The 13,723-nt window shown below is 53.0% G+C and overlaps 1 protein-coding gene across 1 annotated transcript; it reads left to right on the top strand.

Moving 5' to 3' along the window:
* The first annotated feature begins 12,299 nt into the window (after window positions 1-12,299).
* Window positions 12,300-12,641, top strand: LOC136526312 (uncharacterized). Its single transcript, XM_066519017.1, has one exon. The coding sequence runs from the start codon at window positions 12,300-12,302 to the stop codon at window positions 12,639-12,641; it is 342 nt and encodes a 113-aa protein (XP_066375114.1).
* Window positions 12,642-13,723: the final 1,082 nt, after the last annotated feature.

Genomic DNA, 13,723 nt, shown 5'->3' on the forward strand with positions numbered 1-13,723 from the left:
TTTTTTTTCCTTCTGATGCTGGGATGTGATGTGGGCACTTTTGCTGCCGACAACGTGTAGAGCCCAATTTCCCGGCCTCTAGCAACGATCGACGCAAGTAACTATGACACGGTAGATATGCATGTTTATAGCGTTTATAGGGGGGCTTTTGTTTGGATAAACGTAGTCCCGTAAGAAACCTTTATGGTACGTTTGACGGATATGAATTCCTTTCAGCCATTTGGCCTTGAATTAAGGATTTAAGATTGATACTCAGCAAGCTATAAGAAGATTTCCTCCGGATTGCAAGTTACACTTGGTTTGACGTACAAGCTTAAGACATTTATAAACTGTGAAGTAGCTGTAAGGCTAACTGTAGCACGCCACCACGATTACCATGTCCCGCTGCGCAAGCATATCCTTGCGCCATTATTTGGAGAGGGAATTAGGACAAGTTATGCATCTACCTACTGTATGCAGCATCCACCAGGCCTTGCTCGGTTGGAGGCTGCCGGCCGGGGTTCGATTCCCACGGGAAGCGAATTTCCGGTCTCGCACTCAAAAAAATTCCCTCGCTGTGCACGTGAGCCTGATGACTACGCCGGCAACAATGCGCCTTTTGGCAACGCCAGCCTGATGATCTGTTCCGGTTCACTCGGCCCTTCGGGGTATGTGCCAGGGTTCGGGGGGTCACACGGTCTCTTCCTATCATATTGCCGTGAGGGCGGTTCTTCCGTCACCGGTCGAGTTTTTTTTTTCAACATTTGTGAGCCAAAAATAAGAGGCTCCTGTCGCCGTCGGCCTGCTCGCCCTTACATGCAAATGGCGCCAAGCACTCCGCGCCACGTCGAAAGTGCACCATGTACTGCGCGCTGCTACCATATTCAGGAAGCAGAGAAAATAAAAAAGACGACGGCACTGCCAAAAGAAATCGTCGGAGAAAAACTCCTGGGATCGCATTTTATTTCTCCATGACCGTACGTGAAACCACAATGTTTTGGCTGTGGTGATGTGTTGTGAACGGAGTTTTTCTTTCTCTGATCTGACGCAGCAGGGGAGCCAATTTGTCACTGGCGTGCGGAGTTCCTGAACGCGCTTACCAATCGTACAAGTTCTTAGAGTCAAAATAGTGACGCTTTTAGTTTGGACACAGTTGACCTGTGACGGGTCGTGCAGATCGCGAGCGCGCGACCCCGCCACCCAGGCCACCGCCCGCCGTGGCGTGGTAGCGTTTCGCTGAAGCTCCGAAGCCACCACGCCCATGGCGGCCGTCTTCTTCTCTCCCTCCTCCCTGTCGCCGCCATGACAATTCTTGGCTCCTGCTCCAACTTGGCCCGGCCGCCTGAAAGCTCTAGTCTGGTTTTGATGAATTAATGAAACCTTAAGTAATAACCTAGTTTATCAAAATGATTATGAGATATGTAACACTACTCCAAGTGATTAAGCATGTGAAGATCATGACATGATGATGGTGATGATCAAATGCTTGGACTTGGAAAAGAAGATAGAAAAATAAAAGGCTCAAGGCAAAGGTGAAATTGATAGGAGTTTTTTGGTTTAGTGATCGAGACACTTAGAGAGTGTGATCACATTTAGGATCGATAGCCGTACTATTAAGAGGGGTGAAACTCGTATCGAAATACGATTATCGAAGTGCCACTAGATGCTCTAACTCATTGCATATGCATTTAGAATCTAGTGGAGTGCTAACATCCTTGAAAATATTTGTGAAAATATGCTAACACACATGCACAAAGGTGATACACATTGTGTTTAGCACTTGGGAGCAAGGGTTCAAAACTCCACCGACGGAGTGTCCACCCGTAAAGTGTGGACAGTCTGACGGTGCCACCGGCGCCCTGTACAGAAAAGACAGGGTTTCACAGAGTGCACCAGACGCTGGTCTCAACTGGACCGAAGCGTCCGGTCAGTGGAAGCAGTGAAGATGCTGGCGTCGGTCTTCGACCGGACGCTGATTGGCGGCGTCCGGTCCCGCTGATGTGGCAGCACACAGAGAAGACCATGAGTGACCGATCGCTGGGCGAGTTCGGTCAAGCGTGACCGGACGCGTCCGGTCGCGAATTTCCATCTCTGGAAGCTTATTGGAAGTGACCGGACACTGGGGTCCTGCGTCCGGTCGTGATCAACCGGACGCGCCCGGTCGCGAGTGGAACCTTACTGAAAACGACCGGACGCTGCGTCCGGTCACTTCGAGCAGCGCATCCGGTCACAACTTAAATATACTGATGACCGTTGAGATCGGACGATCAACATTTAAAGCAGGGGCCACATGGCGTGCATCGCGCGACTGGACGCTGAGGTCCTGCGTCCGGTCGATCTGACCGGTGCGTCCAGTCGCCTCGAATTTTCAGTGAACAGAGAGCCAACGGCTCTATTCATGGGGGCTCTTTATTTAAGCCCTATGACCGGTTCAAGCTCACCCTCTTGGCCATTTACATTGACATAGCAACCTTGTGAGCTTAGCTAAAGCCCTTACACTCATCTACATCATTGATTCATCATCTTTGTGAGATTGAGAGTGAATCCAAGTGCATTGCTTGAGTGATTGCATCTAGAGGCATTTGGTGTTCGTGTTTCGCTGCGGGATTCGCTTGTTGCTCATGGTGGTTGCCACCACCTAGACGGCTTGGTGCAGCGGTGAAGGATTGGCACGAGTTGGTGATTGTTCGTGACCATCTCCCGGTGATTGTGAGGGGACTTGTGCCTTCCCCGGCGGAGCGCCGAAAGGTAACCTTAATGAATTGCTCGTGTCATTGAGTTACCTTACTTGTGGGTAGGTTCTTGCGGTGTCCTATTGTGTGGACGAGGTTCGTGCAACACCTCTTAGCCGCCAAACCACCAAGTGTGGGTCGACACAACGGAGACGTAACGTGTTGGCAAGCACGTGAACTTCGGAAGAAAATTGATTGTCTCTTGTCCTTTGGTATTCTCCCGGTGATTTAGTTAGTATTCATCTTATGATTGGTTCACTCCTTTACACGGCGGTATAATCACATCACTTACTCATTTACATTCCTGCAAACTAGTTGTAGCAAGCTCTTTAGTGTAGCTAGAATTGAGAGCTTGCTTTGTAGCTTAAGTTCATCTAGTGTAGCTCTTTAGTGTAGCAATTGTGAGAGCTCTTAGTGAGTAGTGACTTAGTAAATTGTGTGTCTAGTAATCATAGTATCAAGAATTGTTGGATATGTGGCTTGCAACCCTTGTAAAGCTAGAGCAAGTTTGTTTTTCGCTATTTGTTATACTAATCAAATTGCTATAGTTGGTTTGTTGATTTTTAAATATGCTCCGTCGCCCGCTCCGGCGACATCACTGCCTCCTCCGCCTCGCTGTCGTCTCTCCTCTCCCCGCAGCCTGGCCTGTCTCAAAACTTTTTTCTAAGGCCGCCGGAGATGGGAAGAAGAGAGGGAGAGCGTGGGAGCAGGCGTCGCGCCGTCACGATTGAGCGTGATGGGTGCGTGATGAGTCGCGGGATAGGTTTTGCGTTTGGTTTTGGATTTGGATGCGTGTGGCAAGTTGGTAGAACCTTTCAGAACATGGGTAATTTTCAATGTTGTGGATGGCTCTCACCTCTCAGTCCAAATAGGTTAGTATATACTATATGGCAGGACATGACCGTACGCGTGCTGAAGTGCTTGATCGAAAATGGACGATTCGTGGTAAGGACGACAACAAGTGGCTAATAAGTGTATCTTGGGGCATCAGAATTTCTCGTCTATCTTGACAGAATGAAGGAGAACGAATATAGGCCCTTGGTTGATAGATTCTTTCGCCTAAAATGCCCTCGAAACTTTTATAGCATCATGTATGGACCAAGAAAGGTTTTCGGAATATAGTTCGGTCATCACCTGACTCCATGCGACGTCTGAAGACGAAGGATCTGGAAGACTAGAACCCCTTATATACAGTTCAAGTAATAAATACTAGAAATGTTCAAAGCAAGCTATATTTCATCGAAATATGGAATTTTCGGTGTCTAGAGCACTACAAAATCATATTAGCAAAAATTTAAAATAAGCCGTTACTAAGCCCATATCTGCTTCTACATTAATAACGAGCGAGGACTAATAATTTAGTTATCTAGGAAATCAAATTCACTAGGCCCACTAATAATCTAAAACTATCCAATCAGTTCGTGATACGAAATCCACTGGATAATTGCGAATACACATCATCTCGTGGCCACAAGTGGGCGAACCAAGTTGGCTACCGAAGTGGGAATAATTAGACACCTAAATTATTGGGCCCGTATCTCAACCCTTGGCATCAGTCCGATCGTGCAGCCACGTTTGCATGTATATGCATTCCTTCTCTGCGCATGCAATGGCACCGCATGATCGCATCGCACCTTTGCCCTCCGGCAAGCTAGCGGCACACACATGCATGCCCCAGGAGGCCAGGAGACATTAGCTACCATTGCATGCTCCGTCTCCGGCAACAACGAACACTATCGCGCCTCATACCTCCTAGGCGTTGGATTTTGATAGCACGCATGAGGTTCTTCAGATCTTTGCTTGGCTGAAAACTTGCCTGCCCAGTCACCAACCAAACTACGGGGCAAACTTGCCTGCCCAGTCACCAGCTCAAGGACGCGACGAGTAAGCAGCTTCCCCAGCTATAACGACCAAAGTGACAGTGCTGTTTCTCCAACTGCCTCAGCTTAGTCCACCTGAGTCGTCAGATCACAGGCCACCCCGATAAATAAATCATTTTAATCTTGTCATGTCGTTATAAAAATCACCGTTGTGGTGGCTTTGGCAACTTTGAGAAACATGCCCGTTCAGTTTTTCGGATGCACTGATAGAGGTAAGGTTAACGTGTGTTCGTTCGTAAGGGTCATTATACATGCGTCTTTCTAAGCGTCTACGTTTATACCGTGTAATTCAATAAAAAAATAGACATCTCTATATTATTATATTAAACAAAAGACCCGTACTGTTCGATTCATCGTATGATAGCTTACATTAAACCAAAGATTTCATATAAAATGCAAGTTATAAGAAAAGAAATACATGTCGTTTGATTGGTATAATCTCCCCTAAAGGTCTAGATTAATTAAAGAGCCCATATCAGGGCTAGTACTCTATACTTATTAGAGCAACTCCAGATGTTTCCAATAATTAACTCGCTAAATCAATAAGTTTTATCGAGTTAACAAAAGAAGTAGCAACCTCAATTTATTTTTCTCACCAATAGTTTCCTGTACTAACTTCTTTCTAAATGATTTTGCATTGGAAACCCTGAATTATTTCTAGCCAACCAAATTCTTTTATTAGTTTCTTTGTCTTTTACCATTTTCTCACCTGGAACCCATTTATTTTCTTAATTTACTCTTTGTCCAATTTACTCTGTCGGGTTCATAAAACTCGGGGTCCCTCATGGACCTGCTTTCCAGCAAAAGCTCGGCCCAGCAGACGACGTTGCGAACGACGCGCAACTCCTGAGCCGGCCCAAAATACCTAACGACAGGCCAGAAGGGCGATCCAGTCTCCGACCAGAAGGCCTGGCCAAGGAGGAACGACGCTCGCTTCCGACTCCGGCCCGCCTCTCCGACCGGAAGGCCTGGCCAAGTAAGGACGGCGCTCGCTTCCGACTCCGGCCCGCCTCTTTGACCGGGAGTACACCGAACCTCTACTTACAACTCTTCTCCGACCAGCGCGGTCGGAGCCGATTGGGAAACGACCGAACGGGGACGCCCCATCGGTAAGAACTCAAAGAATTAGGCGGAGCAAGTAAGGTAGGGCTCTCAAGTCAACCGCGATACCGAGGACCATACCCTGCACACCTACATGACAGTACTGTCAGGACGTGTCAGAAGGATGCACCGCAACCTTCCAGACATGTCAGAACATGAACAGTGTTGTGGGCGCCAACATTTATCCTACAGTATGGTAGGCGCCGACATTTGCCACATGAGGGCTATGCCGACCCCGTCACGAACGATGGACCCGGATTCCACTCGAACGTGCCCGTTAGCGAGCTCACCGAGCGTGTCGCTCGAGCCATCGAGGCAAGCAACGTTAGCTTAGCCCCTCCGGTTGCGGAAACCATGGACGGGGTAACGCACGGAACTAGACCAATCCCTACCAAGCCCAACAGGGCTCAGGGGCTCAGGTCGCCCGACACCGACTCGGGAAATCAACCGACCGTGCAGGTCGTGAGTGGGACAAACACGGGCGAACACCCCGAACGATAGTCTCTGGCACCAGGAAAGAGTACCAAGATGCTCAGCCTCCAACCGACTCATTAGTCGAACATAGGCTCGGGGGCTACACCTGCGGGTGCGCTCGTGCGCACCTGCTGACAAAACAAAAATTCCCCCGCTGGCAAAACGAAACCCCCCAGACGATTCTACCCGAATCGCCCGGGGGCTCGGGGGCTCCTGTCGGGTTCATAAAACCCGGGGTCCCTCATGGACCTGCTTCCCAGCAAAAGCTCGGCCCAGCTAACGACGTTGCGAACGACGCGCAACTCCTGAGCCGGCCCAAAATACCTAACGACAGGCCAGAAGGGCGATCCAGTCTATGACTGGAAGGCCTGGCCAAGGAGGAACGACGCTCGCTTCCGACTCCGGCCCGCCTCTCCGACCAGAAGGCCTGGCCAAGTAAGGACGACGCTCGCTTCCGACTTTGGCTCGTCTCTCCGACCGAAAGGCCTGGCCAAGTAAGGACGACGCTCGCTTCCGACTCTGGCCGCCTCTCCGACCGGAAGGCCTGGCCAAGTAAGGACGGCGCTCGCTTCCGACTCCGGCTCGCCTCTCCAATCGAAAGGCCTGGCCAAGTAAGGACGGCGCTCGCTTCCGACTCCGGTCGCCTCTCCGACCAGGATTACACCAAATCTCTGCTTACAGCTCTTCTCCGACCAGCGCGGGTCGGAGCCGACTGGGAAACGACCGAACGGGGACGCCCGCTCGGTAAGAACCCAAAGAATCAGGCAGAGCAACTAAGGAAGGGCTCTCAAGTCAACCGTGATACCGAGGACCGTACCCTGCACACCTGCAGGACAGTACTGTCAGGCCGTGTCAGTAGGATGCACCCGTAACCTTCCAGACATGTCAGAACATAAACAATGTTGTGGATGCCAACATTTTATCCTACAGTATGGTAGGCGCAGACATTTGCCATACCAGAAGAAGACAATGGAGCCTACCACATGCGTCTAAGCGACAACAGTGTTGTGGGCGCCGACAAAACCGTCTTGTACCCGACGGCGTGGGCAACAAGACTAGGTAGCACCACACACTCTCTTTCTCTCACACACATCTTTTCTTGTAAACTCATCACCTTCATCTATAAAGGGGATGCGCTCTCTCCAAAACAAGGAGGATCGATCCGAATGACCAACGAAGGACGATTCCAATGAACAACAGATGTTCGAACACTTAGCACACGTCGGAGCTCCCGTCACTCTCGGCCCTGCAGTCCGGAGTCCGACCGGACTTCTGATACCCCCATCTTACTCCCTCTCATTTGTAACCCCACAGCAAACTTCGAGCACCTAGGCTCCGGAATAAAGTCACCGACCGACTCAGACTGGACGTAGGGCACGTTGCCTGAACTAGTATAAACCCTGTGTCATTGAGTGCTAGGCCACATCCGATCACAACGTACGGCAAAACGATAAATATTTACTAGTTGGTCACTTTTCGCACCGACAGTTGGCGCCGTCCGTGGGGAGGATGCCGTACGTACACGCTTTTGGTCATCGAATGGCCCACCTTTCCGCCATCTTCGGCATGGCAGGCTCAAGCAAAATGACTCGCTTTGGCTCACTGGAGTTCCCCGCACTCCCACCTATTGGGATGTGGGGTCCTACCGTCTTCGAGCCGTCCTAGGCCTTCCTCTTCGGAAACCTGGACTTCGTCGCCGATTGGCTCGGCGTGCTTCGCCTTCGTAAGGAGGCACTTGTCCTGGTGCCTGTCGGAGGAGGAGCGTCCCCCGTCGGCGTCGGGCCACCCGACGACCTCAACGACGAGACGTCTGCGCTTTGCTCTGAGCCTACGCTTTGCTCAAACCTCACTGTGAGTAACATACATACTGTTATTTACTCGCTTTTTTATATTTTCCGCCGACTTTCCGGAGGGACCCCGTTGTCCCTGCCGCGACCCGCCGTGCGACCAGTTCCCCTATGGCCTCGCATCCCCTGTGGACGCGTATGCACTGGGGCTCAAAAGATGCAGGCGCCGCCCCCTCTCATATCCAAATTCATGGGGATGACGGCCTACGCTCCTACCTCTTTTCGCGACCTCATGGATGACGATGTTGAGAGCGATGGCTCCAATATCGGCGATGTCGTGGCACCTAGGCACCCTCTGTCCTAGGAGTGTGCTATGGCGGACGCTCCGGGACAGCCGCCGGTGGTGGCAGAGTCTCTACAGACCCACACCCCTTCGGATCCTCGCACGGAGGCCCTCACGTGTGCCCAGGAGCACGGCGAGGAGCTATGACAAAGGCTGCAGAACCAGCCGCCACCTGCGCCGGCGTGCTCGGCGCAGCACGCTGCGCTGCGCACGTGTAACTCGGCGAGCGACGCCCAGGTCACGCCCGCTAGGTTTAGCGCAACATCATCGACGGGGGGAACGATCCCCCATAGTTCGCTCGGGCTGGCCAGAACATCGCCGCGGTGGCGATGCTTCTGCGTGGCCTTCCCGAGCATGTCAACCCATAGGAGCAGGCGGTCCACCGGAACCTCCGGGAGCTGGTGGAGACCGCTACCATTCAACAGGCGGAAAGCTTCGCGTCGCGTCACTGACTCGCGGCCTCTCTCCCCACCAGGGGAGTAGGGACGCACCTATCGAATCGCTCCATCCGCTCACCACTACAGTCGCCGGCGCGTGGAACAGGAGGGTGCAGCTGCGCCGCGGCCTGACCCGGCGCCCGCTCCGCACCAGCCACCTGTGCGCGAACGCCTCAGGCCGAACCAAGATGCTTGCAACATCATCAGCAACCGGCGTTGGGCCCAGCATGATGATGACATCCATCGGGCGGTGGTAAGAGCGGGCGACACGGGTCAGGCCGGACCATCGAGGGGAGTGGTGAAACGCGCCCCAGGCATGGTCGTCGACCTGACGACCGGAGTCCCAGCCCGGATGGCCTAGGACCACGGGCCTTTGGCCTACGCATCCAGAGAGCGCCGTTCCCACAGCGCTTCCGACTACCTACCAACGTCGCCAAATATACCGGAGAGACAAATCCTAGTATATGGCTCGAAGACTTTCGACTCGCCTGTCGAGCCGGAGGAGTGGATGATGACCACTTCATCATTCAATACTCCCCCATCTACGTGGGGAACATGTTCGAGTGTGGCTCAAATTTCTCCCGCCTGATAGCATCCACGACTGGGTGGACCTCAAGAAGATCTTCGTCGAGAACTTCTAGGGGACGTATGTCTACCCTGGGAATTCTTGGGACCACAAGATCTACCAACAGGAGCCCAACGAGTCCCTACGGGACTACATCCATAGGTTCTCAAAATGATGCAACTCCCTTCTTGATGTCGTCGACGCGAACGTCATCAGCGCATTCCTCTCTAGGACAACTTGCGAGTCCTAGATCCACAAGCTTGGCTGCCTAAAGCCTCGTACCACCCACGACCTGCTCGACGTCGCCACGAACCACACCTCTGACAAGGAGGCAGTCGGAGCGGTCTTCAATGGAGGTTGGGACAAGGGCAAGGCCAAGCGCGTGGACCAAGACAAGGGCCCCTCCACGTAGAGGGGCAAAAAGAACAAGAAGGATCAACGCCGACTGGCCAACTCCGCGTTGGTCGCCGTGGGCGATCGCGTGGGCAAGCAGCCCCAGCAGGGCCAGCCTGACCACTTCGAGAAGCTCATGGATAGCCCATGCACCAACGACGCTTACTCCGTCAAGCACCTCTACAAGGACTGCGAGCTCCTCAAGCGCTTCCTGTGACAGGCCGGCGGGCCGAAAGAAGGAAAGGGCAAGGAGGCAGCAGCCAAGAAAGGAGGCACGGCAGGCAAGGATGGGGGTGGCTTTCCCAACCCCGAGGAATGCATCATGATCTTCAGGGGATCTGATGCCATCTACTCCAAGCACCAGCACAAAGTGCGCTACAGAGAGGCATGCGTTGCCGAAACGGTCGTCCCCCTCCTTCCTTCGCTGGTCAGAATCTCCGATCACTTTTGATCAGAGGGGCCATCCTTCCCACATCGCCAAACCAGGTCACTACCCACTCGTCGTTGACCCCATCGTCCGCAAGAAGCGCCTCACCAAGGTGATGATGGACAGAGGCAGCGGCCTCAACATCCTCTACATCGACACCCTCGATGCCATGCACATCCCCTGGTCGAAGCTCCGCCTAGTGAGCTCTCCCTTCCACGGCGTGATCTCGGGAGCGCAGGCATACCCACTTGGGCAGATCGATCTGCCAGTCACATTTGGCGACCGAGACAACTTCCGCTCAGAGGTGATTACCTTCGAGGTGGTGGACTTCTCGGGGTCTTAGCACGCCATCTTGGGGCGGCCAGGCTACGCCAAGTTCATGGTAGTCCCCAACTACACCTACCTGAAGTTGAAGATGCCAGGACCGAATGGCGTCATCACTGTGGGTAGCACCTTTTCGCACACCTACACGTGCGACTGCGAGCATTATGAGCTCGCCACTGCCATCATCAACTCGTTCGAGCTCCCACGGCTCGGGGAGTTGTCGACCCCAGCAGTCCCAGACTGCAACAAGCCAACCTCCTCGACTGCCTTCTGCCCACTCGAGGAGACTAAAGCTGTGGGGATCGACCCCACCGACCCAACCAAGATGGTGCGGATCGGGACCCAACTCCTGGCCAAATAGGAATGTGAGCTCGCCGACTTTCTATGCACCAACCGCGACGTCTTCGCATGGAAACCTTCTGACATGCCAGGCATACCACGGGAGGTCACCGAGCACACATTACGCCTCGTCCCAGGCTCTAAACCCGCCAAGCAATGCCTGTATCGCTTCAATGATGAGAGGCATAGGGCCATAGGCGAGGACGTCGCCAAACTCCTGGCAGCCGGATTCATCAAAGAGGTATACCACTCCGACTGGCTCACCAATCCCATTCTTGTTAAAAAGAAGACTGGGAAATGGAGAATGTGCGTTGATTATACTAGCCTCAACAAGGCATGTCCAAAGGACCATTTTCCTTTACCACGCATAGACCAGATAGTTGACTCCACCTCAGGATGCGAAATCCACTCCTTTCTGGATGCCTACTCAGGCTATCACCAGATCGCGATGAAAGAGTCCGACCAGCTCGCGACTTCGTTCATCACTCCGAATGGTTCGTATTGTTACGTAACCATGCCTTTCGGCCTAAAGAACGCTGGCGCCACCTACCAAAGGTGCATGCAACAATGCTTCGCCGATCAAATCGACCCGCTCGACCAGCCTGACTAAGTCGAGCGGTAAAAACCAACAATCGCCGTCTATGTTGATGACATAGTGGTCAAAACGGCTCAAGCTTGTGGCCTGATCGCAAACTTGGCCGCAACGTTCGTGAACCTTCGAAGGTTCAACATCAAATTGAATCCCGAAAAATGTGTTTTTGGGGTTCCAAAGGGGAAGCTGCTTGGATACATCATGTCTGAACGCGGCATCGAAGCCAACCCCAAAAAATCATGGCCATCTTCAACATGGGCCCTATACGCAATGTCAAGGGCGTACATAGGCTCACCGGCTGTTTGGCCGCCCTGAGCCGATTCATCTCCTGGTTGGGCAAGCGGGGAATGCCTCTCTACAAGCTCCTAAAAAAGACGGACACCTTCGTCTAGACTGAGGAGGCACAACAGGCTTTGGAGAGCCTCAAAGCGTCCCTGACGTTGGCCCCAATCCTCATTGCTCCCGAATGGGGAGAACCCCTCCTCCTCTATGTCGCGGCAAGCAACCATGTGGTGAGCGCCGCCCTAGTCGTCGAAAGGGAGGAGCCAGGACACCACCTTAAGGTCCAATGACCCATATACTTTGTCGTGGAGGTACTCACTGACCCCAAGGTTCGGTACCCCTAGGTGCAAAAACTCCTATACGCCGTGCTGATGGCGACTCGGAAGCTCCTGCACTACTCCACCGACCACGAAGTCTCGATCGTCACTTCATACCCGCTCGGAGACATCATCCACAACCGCGACGCCGCAGGATGAATCTCCAAGTGGGCACTTGAGATAATGGGCCATGACATTAGGTATATCCCATGTACCACTATTAAGTCTTAGGCTCTCGCGGATTTTGTCACCGAATGGACGGAGGTCCAGCTACTGACCCCAGACGTCACCCATGAGTACTGGACGATGTACTTTGATGGGTCCATAATGGCACCTGACTCGGGGGATGGAGTGGTTCTGATCTCCCCGGATGGGAGTAGACTCCGCTACGCAATCCACCTCCACTTTTCGGCCTCCAACAATACTGCGGAATACGAGGCCCTCATCAACGGGCTGCACATCGCCATCGAGCTCAGCGCTACGTGGCTCTACGTCCACGGTGAATCGGAGCTGGTCATCGACCAGGTCATGAAGGAGTCCTCTTGCAAAAGCTCCCTCATGGCAGCATACTACCAAGAGGTGCGCAAGCTCGAGGACATATTTCAGGGGATTGAGCTACACCATGTCCCCCGAAAGGACAACGATGCCGCCAATTTTCTCACAAAATAAGCTGCCAGGCGGGTTCCATCTCCGGATGGGGTCTTCATCAATGACCTTCATGAACCATCTGCCCGCATCCTAGAGGGTCCGATCCAGACACACCCCGATGCCGACCCAGCGCTCGGGGGCTCCGACTCCAGTGCCTCCGTGACGACGTCGCCCGCCGATGTCGCCATGGTGGCACTCGATCAAGCCGACTGGCGAGCGCCGCTACTCGCCTACCTCCTCGAGGAGGTTCTCCCACCAGAGAGGACTGAAGCATGATGAATCGCTCGACACGCCAAGACATTCATCACAATCGGTAATGAACTCTACAAACGAAGTCCGTTGGGAGTACTCATGAAGTGTGTCCCTACCGACCAAGGGAAACAGATCCTCCTCGAGGTCCATGCTAGAATCTACGGACACCACATGGCCCCGAGGTCGCTGGTCGGAAAAGCCTTTCATTAAGGTTTTTACTGGCCCACCGCACTATGAGATGCAGAGGAGGTCGTCCGTAGGTGTGAGGGATGTCAGTTCTACGCTCGGCAAACTCATTTGTCGGCACAGGAGCTGCAAACCATCCCCATCACCTGCCATTCGTGGTCTGGGGCCTCGACATGGTAGGACCCCTCAAAAAGGGCCCAGGCAGCTTCACTCACCTGCTCGTAGTGGTCGACAAATTCACCAAGTGGATCGAGGCCAAGCCTATCACCAACATCCGCTTGGAAGAGGCAGTCAAGTTCTTCCTCGACATCATCTACTAGTTCGGCGTTCCTAACTGTATCATCACTGACCATGGAACTAACTTCACCGGGTGAAGTTCCTAGACTTCAGTGATAGATATGGCATCAGGATCGACTGGGCCTCGGTCAGTCATCCACGTACTAACGGTTAGGTCGAGCGTGCCAATGGCATGGTCCTCTAAGGACTTAAGCCAGTCATCTTCGACCGACTCAACAAGTACGTCAGACGATGGGTTGTAGAGGTCCCAGCGATCCTTTGGAGCCTGAGAACAACCCAACCGATCTATATGGTTCACACCCTTCTTCCTAGCCTACGGAGCTAAAGCAGTGCTGCCCTCCGACCTCGATCACGGCGCCCCAAGAGTG

This window comes from Miscanthus floridulus, chromosome 19 (assembly GCF_019320115.1).
Source record: "Miscanthus floridulus cultivar M001 chromosome 19, ASM1932011v1, whole genome shotgun sequence".
Taxonomy (NCBI): domain Eukaryota; kingdom Viridiplantae; phylum Streptophyta; class Magnoliopsida; order Poales; family Poaceae; genus Miscanthus; species Miscanthus floridulus.